This window comes from Pararge aegeria, chromosome 24, assembly GCF_905163445.1.
Source record: "Pararge aegeria chromosome 24, ilParAegt1.1, whole genome shotgun sequence".
NCBI lineage: Eukaryota > Metazoa > Arthropoda > Insecta > Lepidoptera > Nymphalidae > Pararge > Pararge aegeria.
This window is the reverse complement of record NC_053203.1, coordinates 6,343,344-6,359,744: the sequence shown is the minus strand read 5'-3', so window position 1 is coordinate 6,359,744 and position 16,401 is coordinate 6,343,344. Positions and strand designations below refer to the sequence as shown.

Here is a 16,401-nt window from a genome sequence, read left to right as displayed (position 1 = left end):
TGGGATTACAGTCAGGTTCATCTAAAAGCTAACCGACTAAATAGAAGATCTTTTTACTACCGCTTGGCACCAATCACACCTGATGGTATGACTATACAGCCTAATCAAAGCCTTTATTCTGCAAACTCTTCTATCACATGTCTAGGAAATCTTATATAAAATGTTTGAAGATTGAATTACTTTTCTACTTTCACTATTAGCAATTCAGGCAGTTGATCAGCCAACACAAACAAAATGGTGGATATAAAACTGGACTGAAATGACATATAAGTGTGGAGTGTGAACCACACGAAATAAAAACATAATTTAAATTCATTTGAATCGTCCCCACTCATCAAATTGCAACGAAGATGCCAAATTTACTATTATTTTGTTTTGAAAATATTAAAGCGTGTCAACGTAAACACACCCGAACGCTCCCGAACGCACAGTTAAAAAAAAATCTGATTACAAATTATTCACAATCGAACCGAAAAATATTTGTGTCATACGTACAAGTACTTAATTAAAAAAACTAGTGCTGTAATAAAAAATTACGACATAATGATCGACTCATTGAGTCTAAATAGGATACAGTCTCTATAGGAACTGTATACAAAGGAAATGCACAAGTACGTGGGTAGGTACCTACATTATTACGCTGACTTCCATATAATTAGATCGCGACTGTAGACAGCAAGAAAATTTGCGTTTTTATTAACACAGACGGAAAATATAAGACTTACATAATGAGAGAAAGTCTCTTGACTCTTTCAGCTCATGATAAAAAGATAGTTGACTGTTGATAATTGAGTGCAGATATCTGTATCTACCCATACTAATTTTATAAAGAGGATAGATTTGTTTGTTTGTTTATCATCCAGGGTATTTATAGAGCAGTAAAATACTTTTTAATTCACTGTAATCGGACATTCAATTTAGAATTTATCGCGAGTAAAAATTTAAGGAGTGCTAATTTAAACAAAACAATAATTTTTAGGTATTTCTCAGCGCAACCGACTTTTTTTGCTACTACTACTGCCACATATCACATTCTTTAAAAATAAATGCGGACAAACTCGCGGGCAACAGGTAGTCATCATATACAACAGTAAATTAAATATAATGAGCATAATTAAGGTAAAGTAAATAGTAATAAGTTTAAGAGATAGTTGGTATGTAGACAAGATCTTGATACCGAAGCGGAGCAAGAAAATTGGTGGGGTATTGGGACTGATGGTGATGAAATGGAATACTTTACCGGATTAAACAACTTAAACCTTAAAAATTAAAAATTTGTGATTTAAATTCGAGCCACCCGATATTTTTTTGCTTAAGGATCAAAAATAAGGTTGCCTGGATGGAACGCGAAAGATCGCAAAGCGATAAGGCCGACTTTTGTATACTTCTTCTGTTTGTGTTTTTTTTATTCTTCTTCTAATTTTCATTTGTGTGCAAATAAAGAGTATAAATAAAATAAAATAAATAAAAAGCTATAGGAACCTAACTGTATAACATTTAAGGCCTCACTTAGACGAAGGTATCAATGAGGGTGATGGGCTCCCTGAGCTTAAGACCCATGAGTACTAGCGCTAGAGCAGTTACGCCACTGAACCCTCAGCAGTCTACACCTCGGTCTGACCCGCAACGTTCATATGCGTGGGTCAGCGGGATCTGAGGGTTAGAAACCCACTGCCGGACACATGCGCTACTCTCTCAAGGGAGAGAGAGGTTTAGAGCTTGGACTTGAAGGATGCGGTGTCCAGCTCTTCTAAGAGAGGCTAATACACATAATCACGGGGTGCCTCGAGAAAATAATGTCGTTCGTTAGTCAATTTAGATCTTCACTCATAATCACTTCGTGCCTTGTGGTGACGGTAGATCATAATACAGTAGTCACCAAACCTCGTCCCGCGGGTCTTGAACGAGGTGACTCAGGGAAAACATACAATATAATGGAAAATGGGCTGCAGCGTATTCTGTTGTACTAGTACCATCTACTGTGAACACCAAGCCATCTTTTTTGCCTTTGGGAGAGTTAGTTCAGCAGTGGACTGATTAGGTTAATGATGAAATGAGAGTGGTGGAATGAAAGTTAATAGAATGTTTTAATACTAAGCTGTCTACAAGTCCCATTCGCTTGAAGATTCTTGCTCCAATGGGGTAACTCCAGTTCCTAGTCTGGATCTCCCCAAATCTGATTTGAGCTAGGCATTTCTGCTATAAGTATTCTCGTGCTTTCTTCTTTAGCTATCTTTATTAAGCGACCATTTTTGGAAGCAGCCAAGAAAATTCTGCCTAACATAAGCTTCCAGGATTTTCTAGCATGCAAACATTGATTACAGCAATTTTCACACCATTATCTGGTGACAGAAGAGCTGGCCCATTTGTTTTGCATACGCAATCAGAATTGCTGTCTAGTACGAAAAAGCAACCTGCTTTCTTGGCACCACTCCACGTGGGAATTACTTGTGAATTCATTACAACTTTCAGTTATACTTGGAGTAAGTTTAATTCTAATGTTGGTGCCGATGCAACGGTACGCAAATCTCTCAACTTAACTTAATTTACAATTAAATGTATATAAGTAGGCTGCTTATCTTTTCACAAAGTTTCCTTTAGATTTTAAAATTTATTATTTAGTTTAATTTAGAGGTATGTAATGAACAGAATAGTACCATTTTTAATAGATAAGTACATTTGCTATAAAAATAATAGTTTCTTAAAATAAAGATCTGTGATATTCAATGTTCAGAATGTATATCAAAGTATAATATTGAGTTGTTAAAGCGTAATGATTAATTATTTATCTCACGTAAGAAGTTATCAACAATTTCGTCCTCAGTTCCAAAGTTAAAATTTATTACATAACATTTTGTATATCTTCCTTGCAATACTAATATTATTATTATTCATTGTATTATATACCTTGTACATATAACTCTACTGACCAATATGGCGTGCACTTCATACATGCACAAAAGCGCTGCCTACCCAAATTTGTTAATAACTCGTATAGGATGGGGTTTTTTTCCTTTTTATGATAAAAACCCAGTACTGTATATACGCGTAACAACCACTGCTGGGCGCCACTGCTCGGCGCAGGCCTCCTCGTTGGTATGAGTGTGAGCATAGACCCGTCACGATGCTCTAATGCGGGTTGGCGGGTTTTTACAATTATTTTTAAGTATTAGCGTTTTTTAAAGAAAAACACAATAAGTGTAATTTTTGGGCCAACCCAGGAATCGAAATCAGGACTTCTTGATCCGCTGTTGGACACGCTAACCACTAGACGAATGAGACAGTATTGAACTTTATATTTCCTACTTCTAAATGTACCTAATTTACACAGTTGGTTCAAACAATTTTGAAATAGCCACTTACCGTTGACGAAATTCTTCGAAAACAGACACAACACTAATTCCAACACTATTAAAAGCTTCATTTTTAATTATTTTTCAATTTGTTCAACTTATTTTCAAAAGTACACAATAAAGTTAGCACTTGCACAAAATTCCGAGTGTTGCAAAACAGGAATTAAGTTTCGAAATCATTTTAAACTTAAACATTTGTTGATGTCAAATGCGCGCTGTCTTCTTGGAACCTAAGACGGTTGTGATGGCACTCGGGTCAAGTAATGTACTGATAACGTTCTGCGCATGTCATCTAAGTGCGACTCGGGTCACACTATGACACTATTGGGTATATTTTTAATTGTACATCGGTGGAATAAATTTGTGACACGTAATACTAGCGGTTCCTCGCAACTTCGTACGCGTACAAGTCTACCTTAAAAGATAGACATGCTGTCCCGGACTTTGTTTTTGAACTTTTAAAAGGGAACGACTTTGTGATACACGATTTTATCGAGACTTTAACCGTTTACGCAGCGTACGCAGCGTAAGCTCTCTAAAGGGAAAATCATTCTTCATTCATTCATTTTGGTCTTAGCCTGATGATAAAACCTTCATCGATAAATGGGCTATCAAACACTGAAAGCATTTTTCAAATCGGACTGGTAATACATGAGATCATCGCGTTCAAGTAAACAAACAAACAAACTCTTCAGTTAGTATAAGATTTGTGCCGTGTAGTGGCAGTTAAGAATACAGTTGTCACTACCCTCCTCTACCAAGTACAAGGCTAAAGGATATTATTTAGGAAATATTCATGATCTCCCTACCCGATAACCGCTGTGGTTAAGTGGGAGGTCCCGGTTTCTTGTATTTTCTACTACAAATCCCGAGATCGTGGGTAAGTTTCCCGAGCCGGACCAGGACTGGTAATTGGGTTGTATTAACGAGGAACTGGCAGAACTATTCCAGGGTTAGGGCACCGGTATTTTTTTCGCCTATAAGTCCCGAGGAGTACATCAAGGTTTTCAAAACTAACATAATAAAATACCGAGCTCACCGAGATTTATTATTATTATTATCAAATAAGATTTAAATCACATTATTTAATGGTTAAAAAAATATACAATGTCAATTTTTCATAATTCTTAGAGGATAACGCTATAAGTATTTGAAGATTATAAAAAACCCTTATTTTCAACTAACCTAGGTCTTTTAATAAAAAAATAAAAAATAAATAAACACTTTTCACTTTTAACCTGTAGCCATGTCAAAATCTAAATGTCAGTTTTAAAAAAGTTCATATTTGGAAGCTGTTCTTTTTTTAAAATTTTCATTTACGACACTTTTTGGGGAAATGCGTATAAAAAATATCCATCCCACCTTTCATGATTCTGTAAACGGCATTGGCTTCCTAAATAATTTATCTTTATCATAGTGCTATTTATAGAAGTATAAGTCTTCAATGAAATATATAAAAATCGTAAAGAATGCGTCAACAATCGCTATTTTTTTAGAAGCTTATATCCACAATAAATCTTTTACCATTTTTATTCATATTTATCAGCTCACGCCTTCACGGCTTAGAGCGTAATCGAGCCAATTGTAATTTGCATCCAGCTCGACCGACAGAGTTATTTTTTCCTAATGACCAATTTATAATTCCTCGTTTAGTTTTGTTATTTGTAATAATGTTTACTTTTTGATGATGATATGAATGAATGATACGCTATGAATGAATGAATGAATGAATACGCTAATTATACTTATAATGTTACTTACTAATACTTGGTAAACTTGATCATCCAAATCACCACCACAAGGTATACCCTTGGCTGGCAGCGTATCCTCTTTTAGCCATACTGATATGCTGGCCACAGGTAGAGTTACCAACTTTTAAAAAAAAGAATAGAGAAGGTAATTCTGATTAAGCATTAGGTACGGTGAAGGAAAACACCGTGAGTAAACCTGCATGCCTGAGAGTTCTCCATAATGTTCTTAAAGGCGTGTGAAGTCCACCAATCCGCACTGAGCCAGCGTAGTGGACTACAGCTTTAACCCTTCTCAGTGTGGAGGAGACCCGTGCCGTATAGTGGCCGGTAATGGGTTGATATGATGATGATGATGATTAGGTAAACAATAAAGGGTCCCGACATTTATTTTTACTTTTGAAAAGATTTTTTTTTTGAAAAGATTATGTTCTTAATTCTGTGGTTAAGTCCACAGAATTAAGAACATACAGAAGCCGTGTACGCGATTAATATTGAAGCATCAAAAACCACTCCACGTTAGAATGGTTTCTCGACCAAACGGTTAGTCACTTCATACCATTTAGTAGGTAGAACAGTAATTATTTTACCTCTAATGTTCTAAATGCGCGGAATGTGTTATGGCTGAATGAGGATTATGTATGTTAAAAGAGACCTACTGTGAAAATTCCAAGTTTTTAACCCAGTGGTTTTGGGTGTGCGTTGATCATCATCAGTTAGTACGGACTTTGAATTTTATATGTACAATTTTGATTATGTATTCTTATGTAGGTATATTATCAGAATGTGGGTTTATAATAATTTTACTACACTTTTTTGTTCTCAATTATCTTGTGCTTATTCTGGCTGAAATAGCTCCTGGCTGCCTGACAGAGATCGCTATGAAACGTTACGTCAGCTTTATTAATTCTACTTCCATCTTTGTGTTTCTATTGTTCTATTTCGCTAACTATGTAAAAAATAATAAATTCCCTAACTCCTAAGGCCCCTACCAAGATCGAAAGAGACCTACCATTTATAAGAACACAAAACTCACGCTAGGGGGGTCGACAAACGTATTAATCAGTAAGTGACATCTGCATATCGTTTGCGAAAGGTGCAGAAGTAATTTGTGGGATTGATATGCTTTTATAAGGATAATATTTTGGACCTGCCTATGCATAAGTTTAAACAATGTGTTAAAACACATTTAATAAATCGTGGTTACTACACGATTGAATTTCTTTACGACAAGGCTGCTTAGAAGCAGGCTTCGCTCTCATCTCTCACAAGACAGAAAAATTATTATACATGCATATTTTTTTTATTGTAAGCTTTTAAAATTATGTTGAAAAAGAGCAATCTGCTGAGTTTCTTGCCTGCTCTTCTCGGTAGAATCTACCTTCCGAACCGGTGGTAGAGTGGCTTCAAACAGACTTGACGCTTCAAACGTGCTTATAAACTGGGCCTACTTAGAATAAATAATTTTGTTTTTTTTTTATTTCACTAAAAGTCCGCCCTTGACTGCAATCTCACCAGTTATGAAGCAGCCTAACCTGTTTGGAGCCCCCCAATCCGTTTCCACGCAGTACCGTACCGGAACGCTAAATCACTTGCGTAGATAACAATTTTCATAACAATCCAAAACATTACCAAATGGAAAGAGAACATCAAGTTTTACGACTCTCCTGGCATTTCCAACAACTTCGCGACAACATTTGGTATGGAAATTGTGTCTCCATAAACATTACCATTCCATTGCTATGATAATTTGCTTGTTAGACGCAGGTCTAGGTTTTCCCGAGGCAGTCTGCATCATATATGGCGGGCCATGATGTCATAATGTCATTTGTAACGCAATCGATGATTATAATTTTATATAATTTTTCCTTTAGTTCACATTAAAGACACTCACATTACATTTAATTTTTGATTCTAGTTTTTACTTTTTTTAGTTTTTCATGTTTATTAATTTCATAATTTTTGATTTTGTTTATTATTTACCTCTTTGATGATTTTGTATTTCTCGATGTAAATAAGTTTGTTTTAATGAAAAATATCTTTTGTTTGTTTATATATTATATCCTATGTTATTGTTCTTTTTTATGATTATTTTGTTATTGTTTAGTCGCGAGGATTCAGTGACGACGAAGATAATGGGGCTGGCTGAAAACCAGTGCTGCGCGTTTTAGTTTGCAGCTATACTGAGCCAGCTCCTTTGTCACACATTTTTTTTTTAATTGTTATACTTTAACAATCATTTTATTTCACAAATGTAACATTTTACACAACTGTGTGACAATAAATACGATTTTTCTTTCTATCTTTCTTTCTTTCTTTATTTAATTAAAACATGACAATCAGTGTTATTAGGACTCAGTGTTCAAAACTGGAAATACAGAAATATTCATTATTCTGCGGTGATAGCCATTTTTTTTTTGTTTTCAGTGAGGAATTCTCCTGAAAGCAAGATGCCCGGGTGGAAATCAGGTTATTTGGGGTTCCTACACTCTAAAACCCCCTCGGTGACCCCCCCCCCCCCCCCATTGGTTCAAAAGTTCACCAATTGCTCTATTATCTTTTTATATCATCATCATCATCATCATCTCAACCAATTGACGTCCACTGCTGGACATAGGTCTTTTGTAGGGAGTTCCACAATGCACGGTCCTGGGCCGCTTGCCTCCAACGGCTCCCAGCTACTCTCCTGATGTCATCTGTCCACCTCGTTTGGGGCCGACCTACGCTGCGTTTACCGGTGCGGGGTCGCCATTCCAGCACCTTAAGACCCCAACGTCCATCGGTTCTCCGAGCTATGTGCCCCGCCCATTGCCACTTCAGCTTCGCAACTCGCTGAGCTATGTCGGTAACTCTAGTTCTTCTACGGATCTCCTCATTTCTGATTTGATCACGTAGAGACACTCCTAACATAGCTCTCTCCATCGCCCGCTGAGTGACTCTGAGCCTTCTTATGAGGCCCATAGTTAGCGACCATGTCTCTGATCCGTAAGTCATCACTGGCAACACGCACTGTTCGAAGACTTTAGTCTTCAGGCACTGAGGGATTTTGGACGAGAAGATGTCACGAAGTTTCCCGAACGCTGCCCATGCGAGTTGGATTCGGCGGTTTACCTCTTTCTCGAAATTGGACCTACCTAACTGGATCGTGTGTCCTAGGTATATATACTCGTCAACAATTTCGAGTGCAGAGCTCCCAACAGTAATTGGGTGGAGCGGAACATGAGCGTTAGACATAATTTTCGTCTTGCTCATGTTCATACGAAGGCCCACCTGTTGAGAAACTCTGCTGAGGTCATTGAGCATCGCATTAAGGTCTTCCAGAGTCTCTGCCATTATGACTACATCGTCGGCAAACCGAAGTTGCGTGATGTACTCGCCGTTAATGTTGATGCCAAGCCCGTTCCAATCCAGAAGCTTAAAAACGTCCTCCAACGCAGCGGTAAACAGCTTCGGGGAGATAACATCTCCCTGTCGCACTCCTCGCTGCAGTTGGATCGGTTTCGTAGTCTGGTCCTGTATACGGACTGACATAGTGGCGTTTTTGTACAAACACTTCAAAACTTCGATGTACCGGTAGTCAATTTGGCATCTCTGCAGTGACCTTAACACAGCCCAGGTTTCCACCGAATAAAAGGCTTTCTCATAGTCCACAAACGCTAAGCAAAGTGGCCGGTTATACTCTTGAGTCTTCTGTATAACCTGCCGCAGCGTATGTATGTGGTCTATGGTACTGAAGCCCTTTCGGAAACCGGCTTGTTCAGGAGGCTGGAAGTCGTCGAACCTATTCGCGAGACGATTCGTAATGACTCTTGAGAACAACTTGTAGACATGGCTCAACAGCGAGATAGGTCTGTAGTTCTTCAGCAAGGTATTATCACCTTTTTTGAAGAACAGAACAACCACGCTCCTGTGCCATTCCTCTGGCGTTGTGCCTTGATGAATGACGGAATTGAACAACCGCTGAAGGACTTTAAGTATCGGTTTTCCACCCGCTTTCAGGAGTTCTGCTGTGATTCCGTCATCACCCGGTGCCTTGTTGTTCTTAAGTTGTTTGAGAGCCATACTAATCTCGTAAAGGCTGACGTCCGGGATATCTTCAGTGAAGTGTCGGGTCAATTTGGCTCTAGGGTCTTTAGCCAAACTTTCAACAGGCTTTTGTGTTGAGGTGTATAACTGTCCATAGAATTTCTCAACCTCACTTAGGATCTCTGGTGTAGAAGAAATGAGACTACCATTGTCAGTCTTCAGGCGAGTCAACAGGCTCTGTCCGATAGACAGATCTCTTGCGAACACTTTCGAGCCTTTGTTGCGCTCAATGGCGACTTTAATTTTCTCAGTGTTAAAGTGTCGCAAGTCTTTCGTCTGCAACTTCGAGATCTGTCTATTAATACGCCGATATTCAGACGCATCTTTTGAAGACTCTAGTCTCATTTCTTGTCTCTTCTCCATAAGCCCGAGTGTATGGGCTGAGAACTTTTTGGTTCTATGTTTACGGTGGGTCTTAAAGAACTTGGACCCAAACGTATGGACAGTTTCCACAAGCCTGTTGTTAAGATCGTCCACAGAATCGCAGTCCAGGCAATCAAACCGGTTTTGCAGCTCCAGTTGAAAGCTCTCGGGGTTTTGGATATGAGCACGAGTAGGCCGGAGCGTAGACTTTACCAGTCTGACCCTTTCCAGCTTTACATTTATATTCAATGTGCCTCTTACCATACGGTGATCGCTCCCGGTTTTCACCCTGTTGATCACAGAGACATCATTGAATATATGCCGTTTGGTCGACATGATAAAGTCGATCTCATTTCTCGTCGAACCATCGGGGCTCAGCCAGGTCCATTTCCTGTGCGGCCGCTTTTCGAAGAAGGAGTTCATCATAAAGAGGCCCTCCTTCTCCATAAAGTCGGCCAGCATTTGGCCCCGTTCGTTCCGTTGCCCATATCCAAATTGCCCCACTCTCAGCTCTGCACCGCTTCGCTTGCCCAGCCTCGCGTTGAAATCCCCCATCACAACACTGTAGTAGGTTTTCGAGGCATGTATGGCTTTCGAAATATCCTCATACAATGCCTCTACTTCCTCGTCGGAGTGCGCAGTTGTGGGTGCGTAGACCTGTATAACCTTCAGGGAATACCGTTTGGTTATTCTGAGTACAAGGTACGCTACCCTGCTCGACACGCTTTCGACTCGAACAATGTTGTTGACAAGGGATTTGTGGACGATGAATCCGACACCACCTTGGGACTGTTGTTCGCCCTCCCGGTAGTAGAACAAGTTGCCGGATTTTAGGATTATCGTGTCCTCCCCCTCTCTACGGACTTCAGATAAACCCATGATACTCCAGCGCAACTTGCTCACTGCTTCTTCCAGCTCGACTAACTTCTCATCGGTCCTCAACGTGCGTGCGTTATACGTTGCCAGGTCCAGTCGTCGGGTTTGGCAGCGGAATCTCTTCCGGAGATTCTTGACACCCCTTGCCCCGCCGTTACCATAACCGCTGCCAGAGCCAGGAATAGCGGGGCTGCCGGGGACTAGGGGCTGTGGCTCTCTTTTCTCCATTTACAAAGATTTGCCCGGTAATGACCACGCTGGGCAGGCGGGTTGGTCATCGCAGGGCTAGACTGATCGCACCGGCGTCGCTGCTGCGGTCGCCAGAGCCTCGTCGGTTAGACGGCAGGGTGCACCACGTGCAGGTGAGGTTGGCATTTTGGGAGGCTGACTGGTACTAGCCTCCCCCTTACACCCCTCTTTTTATATATATATATATATATATATATATATATAAAGATAATATATATATATATATATATATATATATATATAATACATAATATATATATATAGAGAGAGATTGCTATAATATTATATTATATATACCTTTAATAAAAAATATATAAGTGAGCTTATTGTTTCCCTAAATAAAGCATTACATCAAATTATATTATACTAGATGTTGCCCGCGACTATTCGCTATTGTTAGACAATAGAAGCATTTCTGAACGACAGCGACGAAATACAATAAAATGGATATATTAATTGGAGATGTTAGCGCGAGTCGGCCTAGCTGTTATCACCGCACTTGACCTACTGCCCCTTCACTAGGTACCTAGTACTAGCGACTATATCCCAGCACTCTATTATATTGGACAGAAGCAGGCGTTACTTTGCGAAAATCCATGATATATTATGAAAATTAAGCTTAATTTGGTATAATCTGTATGGTGTAATTTACAATTTCTTCAATCCACTATACACCAAACAGATCTTCGGCAATGTACCCCCTACGCACGTTTCGCTCCGAAACCGGAGCATCCTCAGAAGATGTTGACTTAACAATTATAAATAAATAAATAAAAAAATAAATATACTACGACAATGCACACATCGCCATCTTGCCCGAAAGTAAGCGTAGCTTGTGTTATGGGTACTTAGATGACTGTTGAATATTTCTATGAATAATTTACATAAATACAGATAAATAATATTATTAAGAAGATACAGTGGGCAGCGACCTGGCTTTCTGAGTCCAAGGCCGTGGGTTCGATTCCCACAACTGGAAAATGTTTGTGTGAAAAACATTTATTATAAGGCTTTTTATAACTCTGTAAGAGTTATAACTCAGTGAGATGCCTATCCTTAAGTTTTTTATAACTCGTACTGGAGATTTTCTCCATTTTATATCATCTGCATACCCTGTGCATACCCTCTATGCACGCCACTGACTGCACAGGACGTAAGTGTCTTTATGCAAGTTTAGTTCATCTCGTATGAGGTTCGCAAGTAACTTATATGCAAGTTTAGTACGTCACGTTTACAGGTCGCGTAGTGTTTTTTATGTAATTTAAGTAGCTTCACTTCACAAAGACACTTTAATAACTTTTATGCAAGTTTAGAAAGTCTTGTGTACAGGTCGGAAGTGCAATTTACAGTACAGATATATTTTGTGATATGGTAAGGTGATTCCTTACGTACGCACATAATTGATTAAGATTAGAAGGATAAAATAGTAATAAGGTAATTAAACAAATATATTAAAGTAGGAAAATATTTTATAAGAACAATTATTATTCTGAGCGAACAAAAATTATATTACCAATTTTATTTACCATATAAAAAAATAAATAGAAATATATTTTAATATCTTACATTTGACTTATTAGTGGCAATTGGATTTAAAAGAAATCCTACACTAAATTGAGATGTTTAAAAACTGTGACATCCTTTACTACATTCAACAAAGTCTTTGAGGTTGATAATAGTGAAGATGACCGACACACCAATTCTTTTGTGATGGGCAGGTTCTTTACACCTTGTTTCTTATCCCGTAACAGGGATGCTAATTCTTTTATACACAACATAGTAATCCATTCAAATCTAAATAAATTGTCTTATCTGTATGTTACAATGTCCTTTATAAAAATAATAGTAGATACAACTACTAGATACTTATGTTTAAGACTGTACGCCAATTGAAAAATGAGCCCATAGACCTTTTAATTTATTTTACTTTAGTTTAGTTTGCTACTTTGTGTACAACAGAATTAGCACCGATTTAAAAGAAAGTCGTGACTTTGTCTTAACTTGTATGTCTACTTTGTTGAAATAAGAATTAGCACTATTTGTTTAATCTTACAAAAAACCTTACAAATAAACGTGGGATAACGTTGGAATAATAAAAAATAAATAAACTAAGACAATAAACACATCGCCATCTAGCCCCAAAATTAAGCATTTTACTTAAAATATACATATAAACACCCAGACACTGAAAAACATTCATGTTCATCACACAAACTTTCCAGTTTTGGGAATCGAACCCACGGCCTTGGACTGAGAAAGCAGGGTCTCTCAGTCTGCCCATTTCACCAAATTGCCGTCAAAGCAGAATGGTTATGCAGTGTTCTTTTTCACACTAGGTATATGCAGTATGACAAAACACTGCAAACTATTCCAACGTTATGCAAGTTTATATGAAAGGGCTTCAAAACTCTATTTTCTAACATTTCTGTTTACTTTCCCATATATTTCAGGAAAGGCTTCCTTGCAGTAAGGCAACGTCTCCCTCAGTTTGTCGTAGAGAGTATGGTCAAACATATTTCTGAACTCTTCCTGAGTCGTGTATGTATCCGCGTACAGCATTTGGAAGCCGTGCGTTTCTGTTACAAACTTCTCTATCCGTCGAGTCGATGGTTCCTGCGAATATAAAGAAACTCTTGAGTTATACAACTTCCGGTTCGTAGCCACGGAGTTTATGATGAATACTGATATGAAAAGAAAAAGCAGGATGTTGTCAGTCCGAGGTAATATGTTGTAAGTAAACTGACGTACATAAATATAGAAGTTAAATTGACAATTCTCAAAATTGTGCTAACCTTTAATTGTATTTGAATACAATCAAATGACAATTTTGGCATGACGGATAAAAACGGCATCACTATTGAAGAGAGTTAAGGCATTCTGCACAAAGCTAAGTAGCGGAATATGGGTTTGTTGTCAAAGGGAATGATGTCCTGAAATATAAGATTTTAACGTTTCTTGCTACACACATCCACGCACACATATTATACGCTCACACACCCATCCATGCACTTTAAGCTCGTTAAATTCAGTCTTCACGATCAGCTCCTGGCGCGACATCAAATTTAGGGCGCCTCGGGAAGACTTCAACATTAGAGCATTTGAGGCGCGGAATCCGACTTAAGTCTACTACCGTGGATAAAACGCACTTCCTGATAACGTCATAAATCGGGAAACTAGTCTTATCCAGCGAAACCACTGTGCAGTGCAGCTACCAGTGCACAGTGATTTCAGTGTCCTACTGCGCATACGTTGTCCTTAGTTAGTTGATCGCGTGGGTCGTAAAGGACGTGTTTTGGGCGCATCCTGGTGAGTTCGGCTTTAGGGCGGGAGTGCCAGAAGAGGCCTCGCCAATTAGTAAGTTGGGGTGTCAGATACATATTATATCATAATAAAATATTATAAATGCGAAAATTTGTAAGTATGGATAGATGGATGGATGTTTGTTACTCTTTTACACAAAAACTACTGAACCAATTTGATTGTTTTTTGGAATGGAGATAGATTATACCCTGGATTAACACATAGGCTGCTTTTTATCCCGGGAAAATGCCCGGTTCCCGCAGGGTTCATGAAAAACCACAAACCGGGTACGAAGCCGCGAGCAACGGCGGTTATTCGAATAAAACAATCACTTGCTTTCACGGTGAACATCGTGAAGAAATCTGCATGCCTGAAAGTTGTCCATAACGTTATTCACAACGTTCTCAAAGATGTTTGAAGTGTAATCAGCACTTGGCCAGCGTGGTGTCATTCGCATTCTGAGAGGAGACCGTAAATCTTGCAATCACTGCTGTCAAACGTCACTTTTCATACAATAAATAAACAAAAGTGACGTTTGACAGCAGTGATTGCAAGATTTACGCCTGTCGCAAACCTGTCGCGAGATACGTAATTACCCTGCGGTACTGCAGTGGCGTGCGTAGAAGGTATGCACAGGATATGCAGTTGATATAAAATGAAGAAAACCTCCAGTACGAGTTGTAAAAAAGTTAAGGATAGGCATTGTAAGAGTTACAAAAAAGCCGACCATTAAGTATTTATAACTGGTATTGGAGATTTTCTTCATTTCATATCATCTGCATACAGTGGCGTGCACTGGGTTTGTTACCAGGGTATGCATACAGCAGGAAAATTCCATAAAACGGAAAAAATCCTCCTCTTTTACGAATTGTACATAAATATTAGAGTAGGCAGTGCTTTTGTGCATGTATGAAGTGCACGCCACTGTCTGCATACCGTACTGTAATGGGCTGGTAAAGGGTTTATAATGATGATAATATAATATATTATATAATATTATCACTAAATATTAACAAAAACAACAACAAAAATTACACAAGAATAGATTAGGTAGGCGCTTACCGTTTCGAATCCCTTGGCTTTGGGAACACCATAAACGCCGATGTCCACGAACATCTGCCATTTTTTAGACTCATCTTGAACTTTTAGCTGGCCGGGGTTGTTGAAGACTTTGAAAGGACACAACCATATAGGATACACCTGTAAATAAACGATATTACAGTAATAATAATTTATTTTATGTGATGACATTTAAATCTGTCACTTTGTCCACAGATGTGTAAGTACATCGGATCTGCACCAAACTAAATCAAATCAAATGTGAGAGTGAGTAAATTGAAAGTGAAAAAAAGGAGAAAGTGGTCAAGAACTATTTTATCTTGTTCCCCCCTCGCCTTTTTACCATCGAACCGCGAGGCACCGTAAAGATCTGCATTCCTACGTGGTCGATATGCCGCGGACGCGTACGAAGCGCTTCGCATCTTCGTTTCTGATCCGCACCGCTAGGATCTGGAATGCCCTTCCAGCTTCCATTTTCCCCAGTGCCTACAATATGAGTACCTTCAATTCAAAAGTGAATAGGCATCTTCTAGGCAAGCGCGCTCCACCTTAGGCTACATCATAGCTTACCATCAGGTGTGATTGCAGTCAAGCGCTCGTCTATAAACAAAAAAAAAAAAAGATTACCTTAACAAATTATATCTACGTGAAATTTCTTTGTTGTAGCTTGGTGCGGATAATGTATGTACGCCTTTCGTTAAAGACCGACGAATGCGCCAAGCAGTTTAGCCGCGAAACCAATTTTGGGTGTATGGGTTTAACCCACTCCTAACACGTTATGCTGTTATTTCAGCTTGCATCATAACTTACCCGTAATTGAGGTTGCAGCCAAAATTTACCTTGTATTGCACTAAAAATGTACCTCAAACTCCTTATGGAAAGTCTGAACAGCTTCTTCCAAAGTTTCGATGGGCACCAACATGTCTTGGATGACGTGCGCCTTGTTGTACAAGTTAGTAACAGCCTCAGGTTGCGTCAGTTTGAGCAGGGAGATCTCGGGTGGCATCAGCCATCCGAACAGGTAGCGGAATATGGGGTTGTTGCCAAAGGGAATAATGTCCTGAAATATAAGATTTTAAAGTTTCTTGCTACACACACACACACACACGCACATATACGCTCAAACACACACACACATGCAAATCTATATGTGGTCTTGGTGCCTAATAAAATAAAAGTCTCTCTGGAAAGTGATTTCCTTACAAGTAAGCGTTTACTAGTCCTTACTGATATTATAAATGCGAAAGTGAAACCTTTACGCCCTAACTACGCAACCAGTAAACTTGATTTCACGCATTGAGTTAGTTGAAAGTACAAAGAGTAACATTGGCTACTCTTTATATCAGGAAAACACAATATTCCCACGG

General features: G+C 38.9%; 1 protein-coding gene across 1 annotated transcript in view; it reads right to left on the bottom strand.

The window, feature by feature from the left end:
* Positions 1 to 16,401, bottom strand: part of LOC120634679 — a 44,117-nt gene that overhangs the window by 15,337 nt on the left and 12,379 nt on the right. Inside the window, exons 8-10 of the mRNA XM_039905443.1 lie at positions 15,897 to 16,094; positions 15,038 to 15,175; positions 13,141 to 13,288 (exon numbers count right to left, since the gene is read on the bottom strand). Coding sequence (XP_039761377.1) covers positions 13,141 to 13,288; positions 15,038 to 15,175; positions 15,897 to 16,094 — 484 coding nt within the window. The remainder of the gene's footprint in view (positions 1 to 13,140; positions 13,289 to 15,037; positions 15,176 to 15,896; positions 16,095 to 16,401) is intronic.